Source organism: Enhydra lutris, unplaced genomic scaffold (genome assembly GCF_002288905.1).
Source record: "Enhydra lutris kenyoni isolate GAN:26980312 unplaced genomic scaffold, ASM228890v2 scaffoldscaffold17, whole genome shotgun sequence".
NCBI lineage: Eukaryota > Metazoa > Chordata > Mammalia > Carnivora > Mustelidae > Enhydra > Enhydra lutris.
Window position 1 is genome coordinate 23,962,623 of NW_019154101.1, and position 13,528 is coordinate 23,976,150.

The window sequence follows — 13,528 nt, forward strand, 5'->3', positions numbered from 1 at the left end:
GAAGAGAGAAAGGGAGGAAGGGGAGGGAAAGAAGGAGGAAGGAGGAAAACTAGGTCCAGGACCCTGCTGCAGAGTTATAGGACACAAGACTTGCCAGAGAAGAATCATAGCCTGTGGGGGCGGGGGGAGCAGCAGGTAATGGATAGAAGAAGGTGAGAGTAAAGTAAAAAGCAAAGGAGTAGAAAAGAAAAGAAAAGAAAAGAAAAAAGCATTATTTCTAGGTTCTTTGTTGATATTTTAAGAACACTAGTTCTGATAGCAGACTGCCTCAGGTCCAATCCCAGTCTTACCACATCCTAGCTGTAAGACTGTTTCTTCACTCTTTCTGTAATTCACCTGCTTCATCTGTAGTGGGACCCATTGTGTAGGGTTTGTGTCAGTTGGATCCTTCAACATGTGAAGAGATTTGGGGAGGAAATGCCTATAAAAGATGAAGGAGGAGAGAGCATGACGAGCAGGGAGACTTCTCCTGTGGTGCAGGCCAGGTGGAAGTGAAAGGAGAAAAGGAAGGAAGGTTGGGTTGGAAGAGCCTCATTCTTTAAATTCTTCCAAAATGCCAAATGCTTGCCAGGCCAAAGGGGAGTGCCCGAGCACCCTTTAGCCATTAGAGAGGCATCCTGGATTGGGCAGGAAGGCTCTAGTAATTTATTGTCATCAGTCTTTGACTTGGAGAAGCATGACCTGGAGTGAGCTCTCCAGTGGATCCATAAGAGAAAAACTGGAGGATGTCAGCCCACCACATTCCCACTGCTGATTAAATTACTTGACCTTTCTGGGCCTCAGTTTCCTCACTCTGTTGAAAGGTGATGGAAATAACTACCTCCCAGGATTGTCTGGAGGATTAAATGAATTCATGTTTGCAAAGGGTTTCAGAACAATGCTTGGCACCCAGCAAGCACAATACTTGCTCATTGTCATTATTACCCCAAGTGAAAATAATTTCTGGGAGATCATCAAACTTCTCATTGACACTGGATAGGGACTGTTTCTCATGTTCATTCTACCTCATTAATCTCGATTACTGATTAGGAATGTCTACTTTTTGAATTTGTTTACTACAAAAATTTTCCCTAGTCTCTGAATTAAATTTTTGTACATTAAATTCATTAAAATTTTGTTGATGAAATTTTAAATTCATTAAAATTTTGTTGATGAAATTTGTTTCTATGGTGTAACTTAGCTCTTTAAAGTTACATTATTTAAATATTTGAAAAGTATGGTAGAGATATTTTTTCTTACATATTTTTTACATAATGAACTTTGAAATTTTCTTAATAACTATGATTTGGAAGTTTATTTAATACTGTATAGATATATCCATTAAAGATACATAGATATGCCAAGTGAAAAAAAATTTAAGAAATAAAGATGAACTTAACATATTTTCTCTACAATTCAGATATCTAAGTTAAGAAAATTTAGGAAATATATGCAAATACTTTGCATAAGAAATGCAAATATATTTATGATTTGAATTTTTAAAAACAATTTTAATGTAGTATGTTCTAGTCTTTTATTCTATGTACATATGTTTCTAGTTGTGTGTGTCTGAATGGTATGTGTGTTGTTAGAGGTATATAATTGGAATAATAGTGTGTATATAATTTTGTATTCTGCTTTTTGAAATTTTGCATAATGCTATGTCCTAAGCATATTCCTATCATTAAAACTGTTTCAAAACAGATTTTAATGTTGGCATATTATTTTATAGCATGAATGCTATAAATTTAATTCATTCAACTTTCTAACACTGAGAAGTTACTCTCATAAATAATACTGTAATGGGTATGCTCATACTTTAACCCATTTTCTCAATTTCTGATTATTTCTCTAGGTCAGGTATCTAGACTTCTACAGCTAATTGCTTTTTATAAATAAAAATCATATATATCTTAATCTTTTCTTATATAATGAAATTTAATTTCAAAATTGTATGTTAAGCCATTTGTTAGAACTGATACTTTCTTCTTTATTTATTTCTTAAATTTTGTTTCAGTATCAGTAGAGTTAGCATACAGTGTTACATTAGTTTCAGGTGTACAATATAGCGATTCCACAAACACAGTTTCTTCTTTAATCATATGATGACATCTGAATTTGAACTGGAAATAAAAATAAAGCCAGCAGTAAATACAAAGATTAAATGATTATTAAACTCCATCAACCCATTTTATACTTAAAAACCAAAACTTTTCTTAGCTATACTCATTTTAAGAGAGTAATTTTCAGTGTGATTTTGTTTTCTAGAACTGTTTTTCATACTGTTAACAATAATGGCAAGAATATATAATGAGCCTTATTTGTTTCTCTTTGGGTGGCTCCCATTAAATAGCAAGATTTATTCTTACCAGGAAGTAACTGTTAAGTCTAATAATCCCAAATAGGAATTATTTTTTACAAAGAAGTAATTACCAAGACTAATTTCCCAGATTAAAATATCATAATAATGTGACACACTTCATATTTTAAAATACAACCCTGTTGTACTTTAAGTAGGCTATGCACTTTTCATTTTTCTAGTAGAGGTAATTTTTAATCCATCCACACTTTCTAACATCATCACTGTAGGTCAGATAACATGTGCTTCAAGCCAAAGCTGGTAATGAAAACTGATCATAGAAAGTTATTTGTTATGCATAGATAAGAGATATGCTTAAGAATAACTCAACAGAGAATAAAAGTTTTCTTTCATCTACCTAATCTGGTGCTTTGATGTGTGCCCTCTCAAATCAATTTTAGTTGTTAAAATGAAACCCCAGAAACTAGATGTTCGTAAACCAATTATTTTGTCAGTATAGGCATAAATCTCTAAGTTATATCTATAATGTAAGCCCTAGAATGATAATTAGAAGTATTTATGGAGAGATGACAAAAATTAGATCAAATATTAGAGGAAAAACATTAATTTTAATTGTAGGCTTCTGGTCAATAATATGGAAAACATTTTTAACAAGCAGAAGGAGTTTATAAGGTCTCAAATTAATCAATTCAGATTATTAGGAATGAAACAAGTAAATGTTTCAATTAAAATATAAGTAACACCCCCTAGATTAGTTCCCCACATTGCTGTTAAAATCTTGGAAAGTATGGGAAAGACTGGTGAAAACATAGCAGACAGAAAGGATAGTACCCTAATTCTGCTGTAAACTCTGATAAAATTTTAAAATAATCATACTCTTCTTTTTGGATTTTGTAGAAAAGGATCCATTAGTCAAATTACAACCTCATTGTCCTAACATCAGTGAAGAACCTCAACAACCCATAGGTTCCTCTTTCCTACCTTACCTTTCTGTGCTGTGCATGTTGTTTGATAATGAGTTAATTAATTTAAGTTTAATTTTTCTCTTTCCTTTTCTATGCCAGCCTGAAACCTTTGGCCTACAATCAGGGAGGGGGTGTGTTCCCTGCAATTGCAATTCTTTTGGGTCGAAATCATTTGACTGTGAAGAAAGCGGTCAGTGTTGGTGCCAACCTGGAGTGACAGGAAAGAAATGTGACCGCTGTGCCCGTGGCTATTTCAACTTCCAAGAAGGAGGCTGCACAGGTCTGTAAATAAAACTAAGCCCTCTGCATTCATTCTCTGGTTTTGGCATTTTGGCAACTGTAGCAATTCGTTCTTCTGCATTCCCAGAGTTGAAAGCAGAGGCACCTTGACAACAAATACATGATCCAAAATATTTAAACTAATAAGTAATGTATATTTATTTTAAATAAACTAAAAGTATACTGCAGTGTGAAACATTGCCCTATAAATAACAGCTTGCAAGTACTCAAAAAATCCATCAGCAGGTTTCAAGTTTGCTGTATGCCTCCCTGTCTGTGACCGCCAGTCACTCACTCAACGGCTGCTCTAGCCTGAAAGTCAAATGTTCAGTTTTTCTTTTGCCAGTGTTCTCTTAGTTTAAACTTCACTCTCAAGTTAATGCAGTTCAATGTTCCCTTTCCCTATTGCAAAACTGGTACAAGGATCAGAGAAGAGAATACCATTTTCAGGTACAAAAAATACATTTTCATCTACTTTCATGTGCCTTGAAATCTATGATGGTCCAAGAAAGAAACAGATTAGTGCTAGGTATTTGCTAGTTCTTGGGGAAATGCAGGAAGATTTCTAACCATGATTTCCCACAAGAAGTGTTCTCATGTTCTTCCCACAAATCATGAATTAAGAAAATAGGAAATAGCATACTATGGATGAAAGTGAAGATTGAACATTAGCCTTGATTTATATGCCACTAATTTGGAATTGACCCTTATTCCAACATTCACTAGATGAGTATCACCTTTGCTTACTAAACTCACTGATTCAACACTGATGGTACTCCTCTCAGTACCATGATAAGTTCATGGTAAGATTTTAAAACATTATTGACCATTGTAGCAAATTTATGTAAGAAGTGGCAGGAGTAATATCTCACATTGTTTTATATTTTTATTTTTATTTTTTTAGATTTTATTTATTTATTTGACAGAGAGAGAGAAAGAGTGATAGATCGCAAGCAGGCAGAGAGACAGGCAAAGAGAGAGGGGGAAGCAGGCTCCCCACTGAGCAGAGAGCCTGATGTGGGGCTCCATCCCAGGACCTTGAGACCATGACCTAAGCTGAAGGCAGAGGCTTAGCCCACTGAGCCACCCAGGCACCCCTTTTGAATTGTTTTTAAAACCATACCTTTTGGATATTCTCAACCACTTTCAATATATACTTTGTATCATAAAGATAAGCCATTATGTTATTCTGAAAGTTATAACTGTAGATCTTCTAAGAATCTATATATGATCTCTAGTCAATATCTATATATACTAAAAATTAAAATGCTGTATTTTAAAATATATTGTTCTTTTTTAAAGATTTTATTTATTTATTTATTTATTTATTTGAGAGAGAGAGAGAGAGAGAGAGCGAGCCTGAGCAGGAGGAGGAGCAGAGGGGAAAGAAAATGGGGGGAGGGGAGAATCTCAAGCAGTCTCTGAGCTGAGCGCAGAGCCTGAGGCAGGGCTCAATCCCAGGGCTCTGAGATCGCAACCCTAGCTGAATCCAAGATTTGGACGCCCAACCAACTGAGCCAACCAGGCGCCGCTAAAATTTACTGTTCTTTAAATCCAACTCTTACTAATGTGTTCAGTTAATGTGATTTAATGTAATGATACTGTGCATTCAAATACATTCACTACCAGAAATTGTAAGACAGAGAACATTATCTGAAATCATGAAATGGGGATAACATTAAAAATGCAAACTTAGTAGCATTCAAGTCCAGAGAAATAAGATAGAAAACAGCCCCAAACAGACAGGATAGCATTCTGTTTGAGGATATGACTTCCACCAAATAGCTTGGATCGGTTTAGTGGCTCCCTGGGTAACTAGTTATGTGACCTCAACTGAGTGACTGGGTCCTGCTGTCTCTCTACAAAATTCATCTATTTAATCAAGAAAACAATGATACCTAGCTCATGGGTTTTTTTAGAATTAGTTGAGTTAATGGCTTTAAAATATTTAGAGTACTGCCTGGCATGTAGGCATCATGTAAGTGTTTATCACTATTATGATTATTATCAGTATTTAATAGTATTCTGAATTGTGGCAAACATTCTGTTTGGGCAGGGAAAAACTAGCTAATCATTCAAATCTTTTCCCTACTCAGTTTTATGATTCCACTGAGGAACTGCTTAGAGAATTTCTATTTGCTGGTAATGAATAGAACCGTCCCAAGACTTTTTTTAGCACATCTAATTAGAACATAATGTGAACTTTTCTTCTTGATAAATGGTATATACAAACTAAGTCCTTTGGCATGAAATTATCAGCAACAATAATAATAACAAAAACAACAGCTAACCTTTATTTGGTGTTTATGTCCAGTATTATACTAAACAATTTTCACAGCTGGTATAGAATGCTGTGAACAATGATAACTGTGATCCCTTAAAAATTGAACTTACTCAAATATTCTAAATGTATTTCATTTAAAGATTTAATCATCATATAATCAATGCAAAGGTTTCTTAAAATATTCGTTTCTTCTGTCTTAAACCGAGTATCTATGGTATTTCTCCCTTTCACTTCAGTTTGAAACACTGCACTAAAACATACTTACTGAGTCAACTGTAGCTAATAAGTAGCACACGATGCTCATCTTAGGTGACTTTGAAGCGCCTCTGAAACAATGTTTTTTCAAATCTTAGTTTTGCATTCTTTGAAAATTTGTACTCTTCATATAACATAGCTAAGAAAATGAAAAATCTATTGAAAAGAATGAGCTGGTGGTAAATAAAACTCAAAAATATCTTCATATACACACACAAGCACACACACACACTTACATAACTCATCTGTTTTAAATTTTTACAATATCCTGATGTATGGCAATTATAACTATATACCTGATACACTGAGTTTCAGAGGCTGTTGCGCTTACTGGTTTTTATTGCAAAATGGAGTCATCAGCAGGAAGGAAATATTAATCTATACAGCATAGAAAAATTAGTTTTGAACTTAGAATAACTATAGAAACAAAAATTTAAACTTTATAGTATCTAGATACAGTTAGCATAGGATCTGATATTCCATTTCTTTCTTTCTTTAAACTTAGTTGAAAAACCAAGAATATGTTACTTTTTGAAATTATTAAAAACAATACCATATAATTTTATTGATCAACTGTTCTGTGGAAAATACTGTGATATACAAGATAAATGAAGATCCTTACCCATGATACGGAAAATAAAACAACACAAATTCCCATATAAACTCAGTACTTTCTATCAGATTTTTACTATTTTACTATTCTTTCCATCTGTGAAGCTTGTGCCTGTTCCCATCTGGGAAATAACTGTGACCCAAAGACTGGTCAGTGTATTTGCCCTCCCAATACCATTGGAGAGAAATGTTCTAGATGTGCACCTAATACCTGGGGCCACAGCATCACCACTGGTTGTAAGGTGAGTTAATTGATTGCTTTATTTTATCCAATCATGTTTTAAGAAATTTATTTTGTTAAAGCTTTATAGGCAGGCATTTCAAAGCCAATATTATATTTTAAAACAATATAGAACTATCAGCAAAGAGTGATTGCAATCACTATCTTACATTTTACCTGTGGGAGATATGATGAAGTAAGTACACATTTATGAATCTTCATTCATGATTCTTACCAAAAAAGAGGAAAAATTATAATAAAACCAGAAATAGCAACAACTTCATACCTAAGCCAGTGAACTATCTGCAAAGTACAAGGAAATTAGGAACTAATTAGTGGAATTTGCCAAAAATCTATAGTAATTGCCCCCCCAGTCAGGACTAGGTTTTAATTTTTTTTAATTTTATTTTTTTCAGTGTTCCAAAATTCATTGTTTACGCACCACACTCGGCGCTCCATGCAATACGTGTTAAGTAGGTTTCAGTTTTTAAGAAGCAGTTGAGAGGATTCTGTGGAGTCCTATTAACAGCCTTGAGCTTGAAAGACTCCTCATTTTGCCCATGGGCATACCATAGAACGTGGCATGACCAGATTCCATAATGTTATGTTACATACATAAGGGCTGCTGCAGTTATAGCAGTGAGAGATGATCGAAGTGTGGACCCAGTCAGTGAGTCTCCATGAAGTTGGAGTGGGCTATGTTATTGCTGGGCTGACTTGATAAACTCATAGATCTGCAAGCTAAGAAAGAGACGTTTTTAAGGATTTGGTCCTGGGATTTGCTTTTCAGGAAATTAGACGATATTATTTACCGCTAGAAGGATTATAGGAGACTCAAGTTTAGGTAGGAAAGTTGATGAGTTCAGGATTTTTGTCAGTGTTTTATGAAATACTAATTAAATACAATTCACTTATTTAAAGTGGTAAGTTTTGATCAGTGATTACAGTTGTAGAACCATGCCTTGTGTCCCCTTATAGTCCACTTCCCCTTACCCCTCAATCAGCACCAGGAAACTACTGCTTCTCCTTCTATTGCTGTAGTTCTGTTACTTCTACAAATAAATAGAAATTGAGCCATATTCCATGTTGTTGTTCGGGTTTTGTCTTGTTTGCTCGGGGGGAGTATTATTTTTGGTCTGGCTTCCTTTACTTCGTATGATGCCTTTGTGATTTATCCACACGGTTGCATATTATCAGTAGCTTATTATTTTTAATTGGTATTTTTAATTTTAATTACATTAGCTGAGATGCTATGGCTTATGTATTTACCATTTAAGGGGCATTTGGGTCATTTCCAGTGTGAGGTTATTACAAGTAAGTTTGCTATGAACACAGGTGTTTAAGTCAAAAGTATAGGTGTAGATGTACGATTTCATTTCTCATCACAAGAATACTCCACATCCCTCCCAACACTTCATTGGGGGTGTTTATTTACATCTTTGCATTGCTTTAATGTCCAATGATATTGGGAATAATTTTATTTATTTTCCATTTATATATCTTCTTGGGGGAAGTATCTATACAAATCTTTTCTATATTGGGTTATTAGTTTTCTCAGTAATATGTTGTAAGTGTCTTTTATGTATCCTAGATACAAGTCTTTTAACATATATATGGTCTGTAACTGTTTTCTCCCACTATATAGCTTGCATTTTATTCCCTCTATAGTATCTTCATCTAATTTTTATGAAGACTAGTTTTTATTGTCTTTTCCTTTCATGGCATGCTTTTTATTTTCTAAGAAATACATATTTGCTTAAGTCAAGATCTAAAGATACTTTTCTTCAAGTTTTAGAGTTTTGGCTTTTACATTTAGGTCCACATTTCATTTTAAGTGTTAATTTTTCTGTATGGTTTGAGGTAATGGTTATAGTTCATTTTTTAATGGATATCCAATTTTTCTAATATCATTTTTTAAAGACTATTCTTCCCCATTGAATTACTTCAATCAAAATAAAATGACTGTGTATGTCCTTCAGACATTTCTGAACTCTATTCTGTTTTGTTGACCTATGTCTGTCCTTGGACTAACACAGTACTGTCTAGATCACTGCAGCTTTCTAGCACAGTGTGAAATGAAGTGGCATAAACTCTCCAATTGTTTTTCATTTCCAATATCTTTTGAGTACCTTGGATCTGTTGCATTTCCATATAAATTTTAAAGTAGCTTATCAGTTTCTTTATTAAAAGCCTTCTAGGATTTGATTGGGATTACACTGAATCTACAGGTCGAATTGGGAAAAATGAACATTAAAGAATATTGCATCTTACAATGTATGAATATGATGTAATTTTTAATTTAGTTGCCTATAATTTTTTTTCTTAGCAATGTTTTATAGGTTTTGGTGTGTAAGTTTTGTACATGTTCTGTTAAATTTATCATTGTGCTTCATATTTTTTTAGAAAACGTTATTTGTTTCATTAAAAATGCAATTATTTTTATGTTTAACTTTTTATACTGCAACATTGCTACACTTATTCTAGTTATTTTTGGTAGATTCATTAGGACTTTCTATGTAGACAATCATACTATCTGCAAATTGAGTTTTACTTCTTCCCTTCCAACCTGTATAAATGTTGTTTCACTTTCTTGACCTATTGCAGTAAAATGTTGACTTGCACAGGTGGAAGCAAATAACCTTGCCTTATTCCTTACATGAAGTAGAAGACATTCAGTCTTTTACAATTCAGAATGTTGGTATGTTGTTAGCTGTATTTTATTTACAGAAGCTCTTTATCAGTTTGAGTATATTCCTCCTATTCCTAGCTATTAATTAATTTTATCAAGAATATATGTCCAGGGCACCTGGGTGGCTCAGTGGGTTAAAGCCTCTGCCTTCGGCTCAGGTCATGATCTCAGGGTCCTGGGATCGAGTCCCGCATCTCGCTCTCTGCTCAGCAGGGAGCCTGCTTCCCTCTCTCTCTCTCTTTGCCTGCCTCTCTGCCTACTTGTGATCTCTTTCTGTCAAATAAATAAATAAATAAATCTTAAAAAAAAAAAAAAGAATATATGTCCAATTTTAACAAAGTGAATTTTCTACATCTATTGAGATGATCATATGATCTTTTTCTTTTTCAGCTGTTAATATGGTAAATCACATTAATTGCTTTTCAAATGTTGACCCAACTTTACAATCCTCAGATAAATCCTGCTTGATCATGAGGGATTATCTACTTTAAATTTTTTTAGATTATGTTTGCTAGCATTTTGTAAATGATCTCTGGGTCTCTGTTCATAAGGAATATTGTTTCATAGTTTGGGGCTTTTTTGGTAGTTTAATGTAGAATTTTGTTATTGGGGTACAGCTGGCCTCATGAAATAGATTGGGAAAACTTCTCATAGTTTATGAAGGAGTTTGCATAATTAGTGAAAAACAATGAAAACAAAAATACTTGAGAAAAAAGACAATGAGGCCAAAAAATGGTTCTTTGAAATTATTCATTAAATTGGTAATACTCTAAGAAGATTGATCAAGAAAGTTAAAAGGGAGGAAAGAAATAATCAAAATCAGGAATAAAAGAAGGGACATCACAAGGATCCTGCATACATTAAAAGAATAATATGAAAATAATATGAGCAACCTTAATCAATAAATTTGTTAACTACACAAAATAAAAATTCTTTCTTTTGTTTACTTTGAGTTTAATTTTCTCTTGTGTTCCAGGTTTCTTGAGATGAAAGCTTAGATTGTTGATTTGAGATCTCTCTTCCTTTTTTTATTGGTTTATGTTAGTCACCATACAGTGCATCATCAGTTTTTGATGTAGTGTTCCAAGATTCATTGTTTACATATAACACACAGTGCTCCAGGCAATATGTGCCCTCCTTAATACCCATCACCAGCCTCACCCATTCCCCATCCCTCCCCTCTAAAACTCTGTTTGTTTCTCAGAGTCCACAGTCTTTCATGGTTCATCTCCCTTTCCGATTCCCCCCCCCTTCTCTCTTTACTAATACAAGCATTTCATGTTATAAATGTCCTCCCAGGCACTAATTTAGTTGCATCCCACACATTTTGATATGTCGTTTAAATTTTCATTGTTAAAATCTTCTTACTTATTTTATTATTTATTTGTGATTCATTGATTAGAAGTATGCTATATCTTTCTGTTATATCTGTATTATAATATAACATATTTTGTATTATTTCAGTTCTTTTGAATTTCTAGAGATTTGTTTTATGTCTTACAATAGTGTTCACTTTGGTTAATGTACTAGCAAACAATGTGTATACTGGTATCATTGGATGAAATCTATAAAAGTCAATTATCCTTAATAATTTTTATGTGTACATATTCTATCAATAACTGAGAGTTTTAATGCTTATGATTTGTCTCTTTTTTTCTTGAGTCCACTCAGGTTTTGATTCATGTATTTTGTTGGAGTGATAATATTACTAGGTGGATACTCATTTAGTATTATTGTATCTGTTTGAAAACTTGTTGCCTTTATGAATATAAAATGTCCCTCTTTATCCCAAGTAATGTTTCTTCTGAAGAAAATTTTTTTCTGATAATCATATAGCCATGGTTCCATCTTTGTTTTGGTTTTTTTTTTTTAGAAACTTTTTTTATGATTTTCAGTTAGCCAACATCTAATACATCATTATTTTTTGATGTAGTGTTCAACGATTCATTAGTTGTGTATAACACTCAGTGCTCATCACAACATGTGTCCTCCTTAACACCCATCTTTCTTTTGATTGGTATTTGTCTGGTTTACATTTTTCCAAACTATCATTAATTCCATCTCTTTTCTAATATTTTAATGTTTCTTTTATATAGAATATATTTAAATCTTTGTTGTTGCTCCGATCTTAATTGGATTATTTAACACCTTTCCATTTAATGTAAATATCAATATCATTGGGTTAAGTCTACATTTCACTGCTTGTTTTGCCTTATCTGCTCTTGCATTCTTTTTTTTAATCTTCACATTTGACTTATTAACTATACTTATTTTATGTTTTTTGTCTTTGTCTAGGGATGTACATCTTAACTTTTCATAATGTATCCTAAAATACTAATATACACTTTATATTTAGCATCTTAAAACTTTATGAGTAGACCTCTAATTTCCCTTTTTTATCCTTTGTTACTCCCTTTCTTGTCCTTTGTCATACATTTTACTCCTATATATTATATATCCTACACTATAATCTTAGGATTTTGGTTTAAATAGTCAGTTATCTTTTTAAAAGGCAAAAATGCTGCTTTTCTGTTTTTCTACACATACCAATTCCCATGCTCTTCATTCCTTTGTTACAGACAAATTACTATTTCATATCATGTTTTTTTCTTCCGTTAGCTACATCCTAATTATTGCTATTATTACTTCTAGTATTTCAGGTCTACTGACAATGATTATTTCAATTTTGTATGTTCAAAAACAGTATTTTTCCTTCAGTTTTCAAAGATATTTTTTCTAGGTTTAAAATCCTAAATCTTGGTTTTCAGCAATTTGATTATGCTGTCTTTTTGTGGTTTTCTTATTTATTTCTCATGTGGTGAGTTGCACCTGTTGGATCTGTGGGATCACAGTTTTTACTAAATTTGGAAAATTTCCAGCCATTACATCTCCAAATACTTTGCTGTTCTTTTCCTCCATGTCTCCTTCTGGAACTCATTATGTGTATGTTGGTCCACTTTATATTTTTCCACAGCTAACTGAGATTGTGTTTATTTTTTTCATTATTACTTTTTCTGTATTCTTCATTTTTGATAGTTTCTATTGTTAAGTGTCCAAGTCTACTAATATTTTTTCCTGTGGTGTCTAATCTGTTTTTAATATAGTTGGTTATTTTTTTTTTCATTTCACATTTTTTAATCTGTAAAATTTCTAGTTGGATATTTTTATATCTTTCATTTCTCTCCTTATTATATTCACATTTCCATTTATTCTCTAGAATATTTAATAATATTTATAAATATTAGCTTTTACAATGATTGTCTGCTAATTCCACAATTTTTTTTATTTTAATACTATTCCTAATGGTTGATTTTTCTCCTGATTATCAATCATATTTTTTGCTTCTCTCCATACCTGATAATTTTGACTTAGATGCCAGGTGTACATTTTTCATTGTTGCATATTGGTTTTCATTTTATTCCTTTAAAGAGTATTAAACTTTACCTTGGCAAACAGGTTAATTACTCACTGATACTTGGATCTTCTTAAGCTTTGCTTTTAAGTTTTTGGTTTAGTTGAGTTTCATTTTGTTTTAGAGAGGGTCTAAAGCAGGCTTTAATCCAAGGGTCATTTAGTTCCACTACTAAGGGGCTAAGTGCATCGAGAGCACTATCCCGTGCATTACTATGTCTTTCTACTCTGGCTGCTGGGAATAGGAATTATTTCAAGCTTTCTGTGAGTTCTAGGAATTTTTTCAGCTTATGGCTTTCCAATTTTTTTCCCCCTCATCCACATAGACTTTTACCCCATGATACACAGATCGGTACTCAGCCAAAGATTTAAAGGACCTTCTGCAGATTTCTGGAATACTCTCTGTGTATGACTTTCTCATTTTTAGACACATATTCTATTGGCCCCATCAATTCTATCTCAGCTTCTCCAAACTCTGGGTTACAGCCTAGAAAATTTTTCCTGCCCTGCTTCA

At 33.0% G+C, this 13,528-nt stretch overlaps 1 protein-coding gene across 1 annotated transcript in view; it reads left to right on the forward strand.

Moving 5' to 3' along the window:
• Nucleotides 1-13,528, forward strand: part of LOC111147662 (laminin subunit alpha 2) — a 502,086-nt gene that overhangs the window by 258,335 nt on the left and 230,223 nt on the right. The window contains exons 22-23 of the mRNA XM_022503866.1: nt 3,364-3,544; nt 6,800-6,936. Of these exons, the coding sequence (XP_022359574.1) occupies nt 3,364-3,544; nt 6,800-6,936 (318 nt within the window). The remainder of the gene's footprint in view (nt 1-3,363; nt 3,545-6,799; nt 6,937-13,528) is intronic.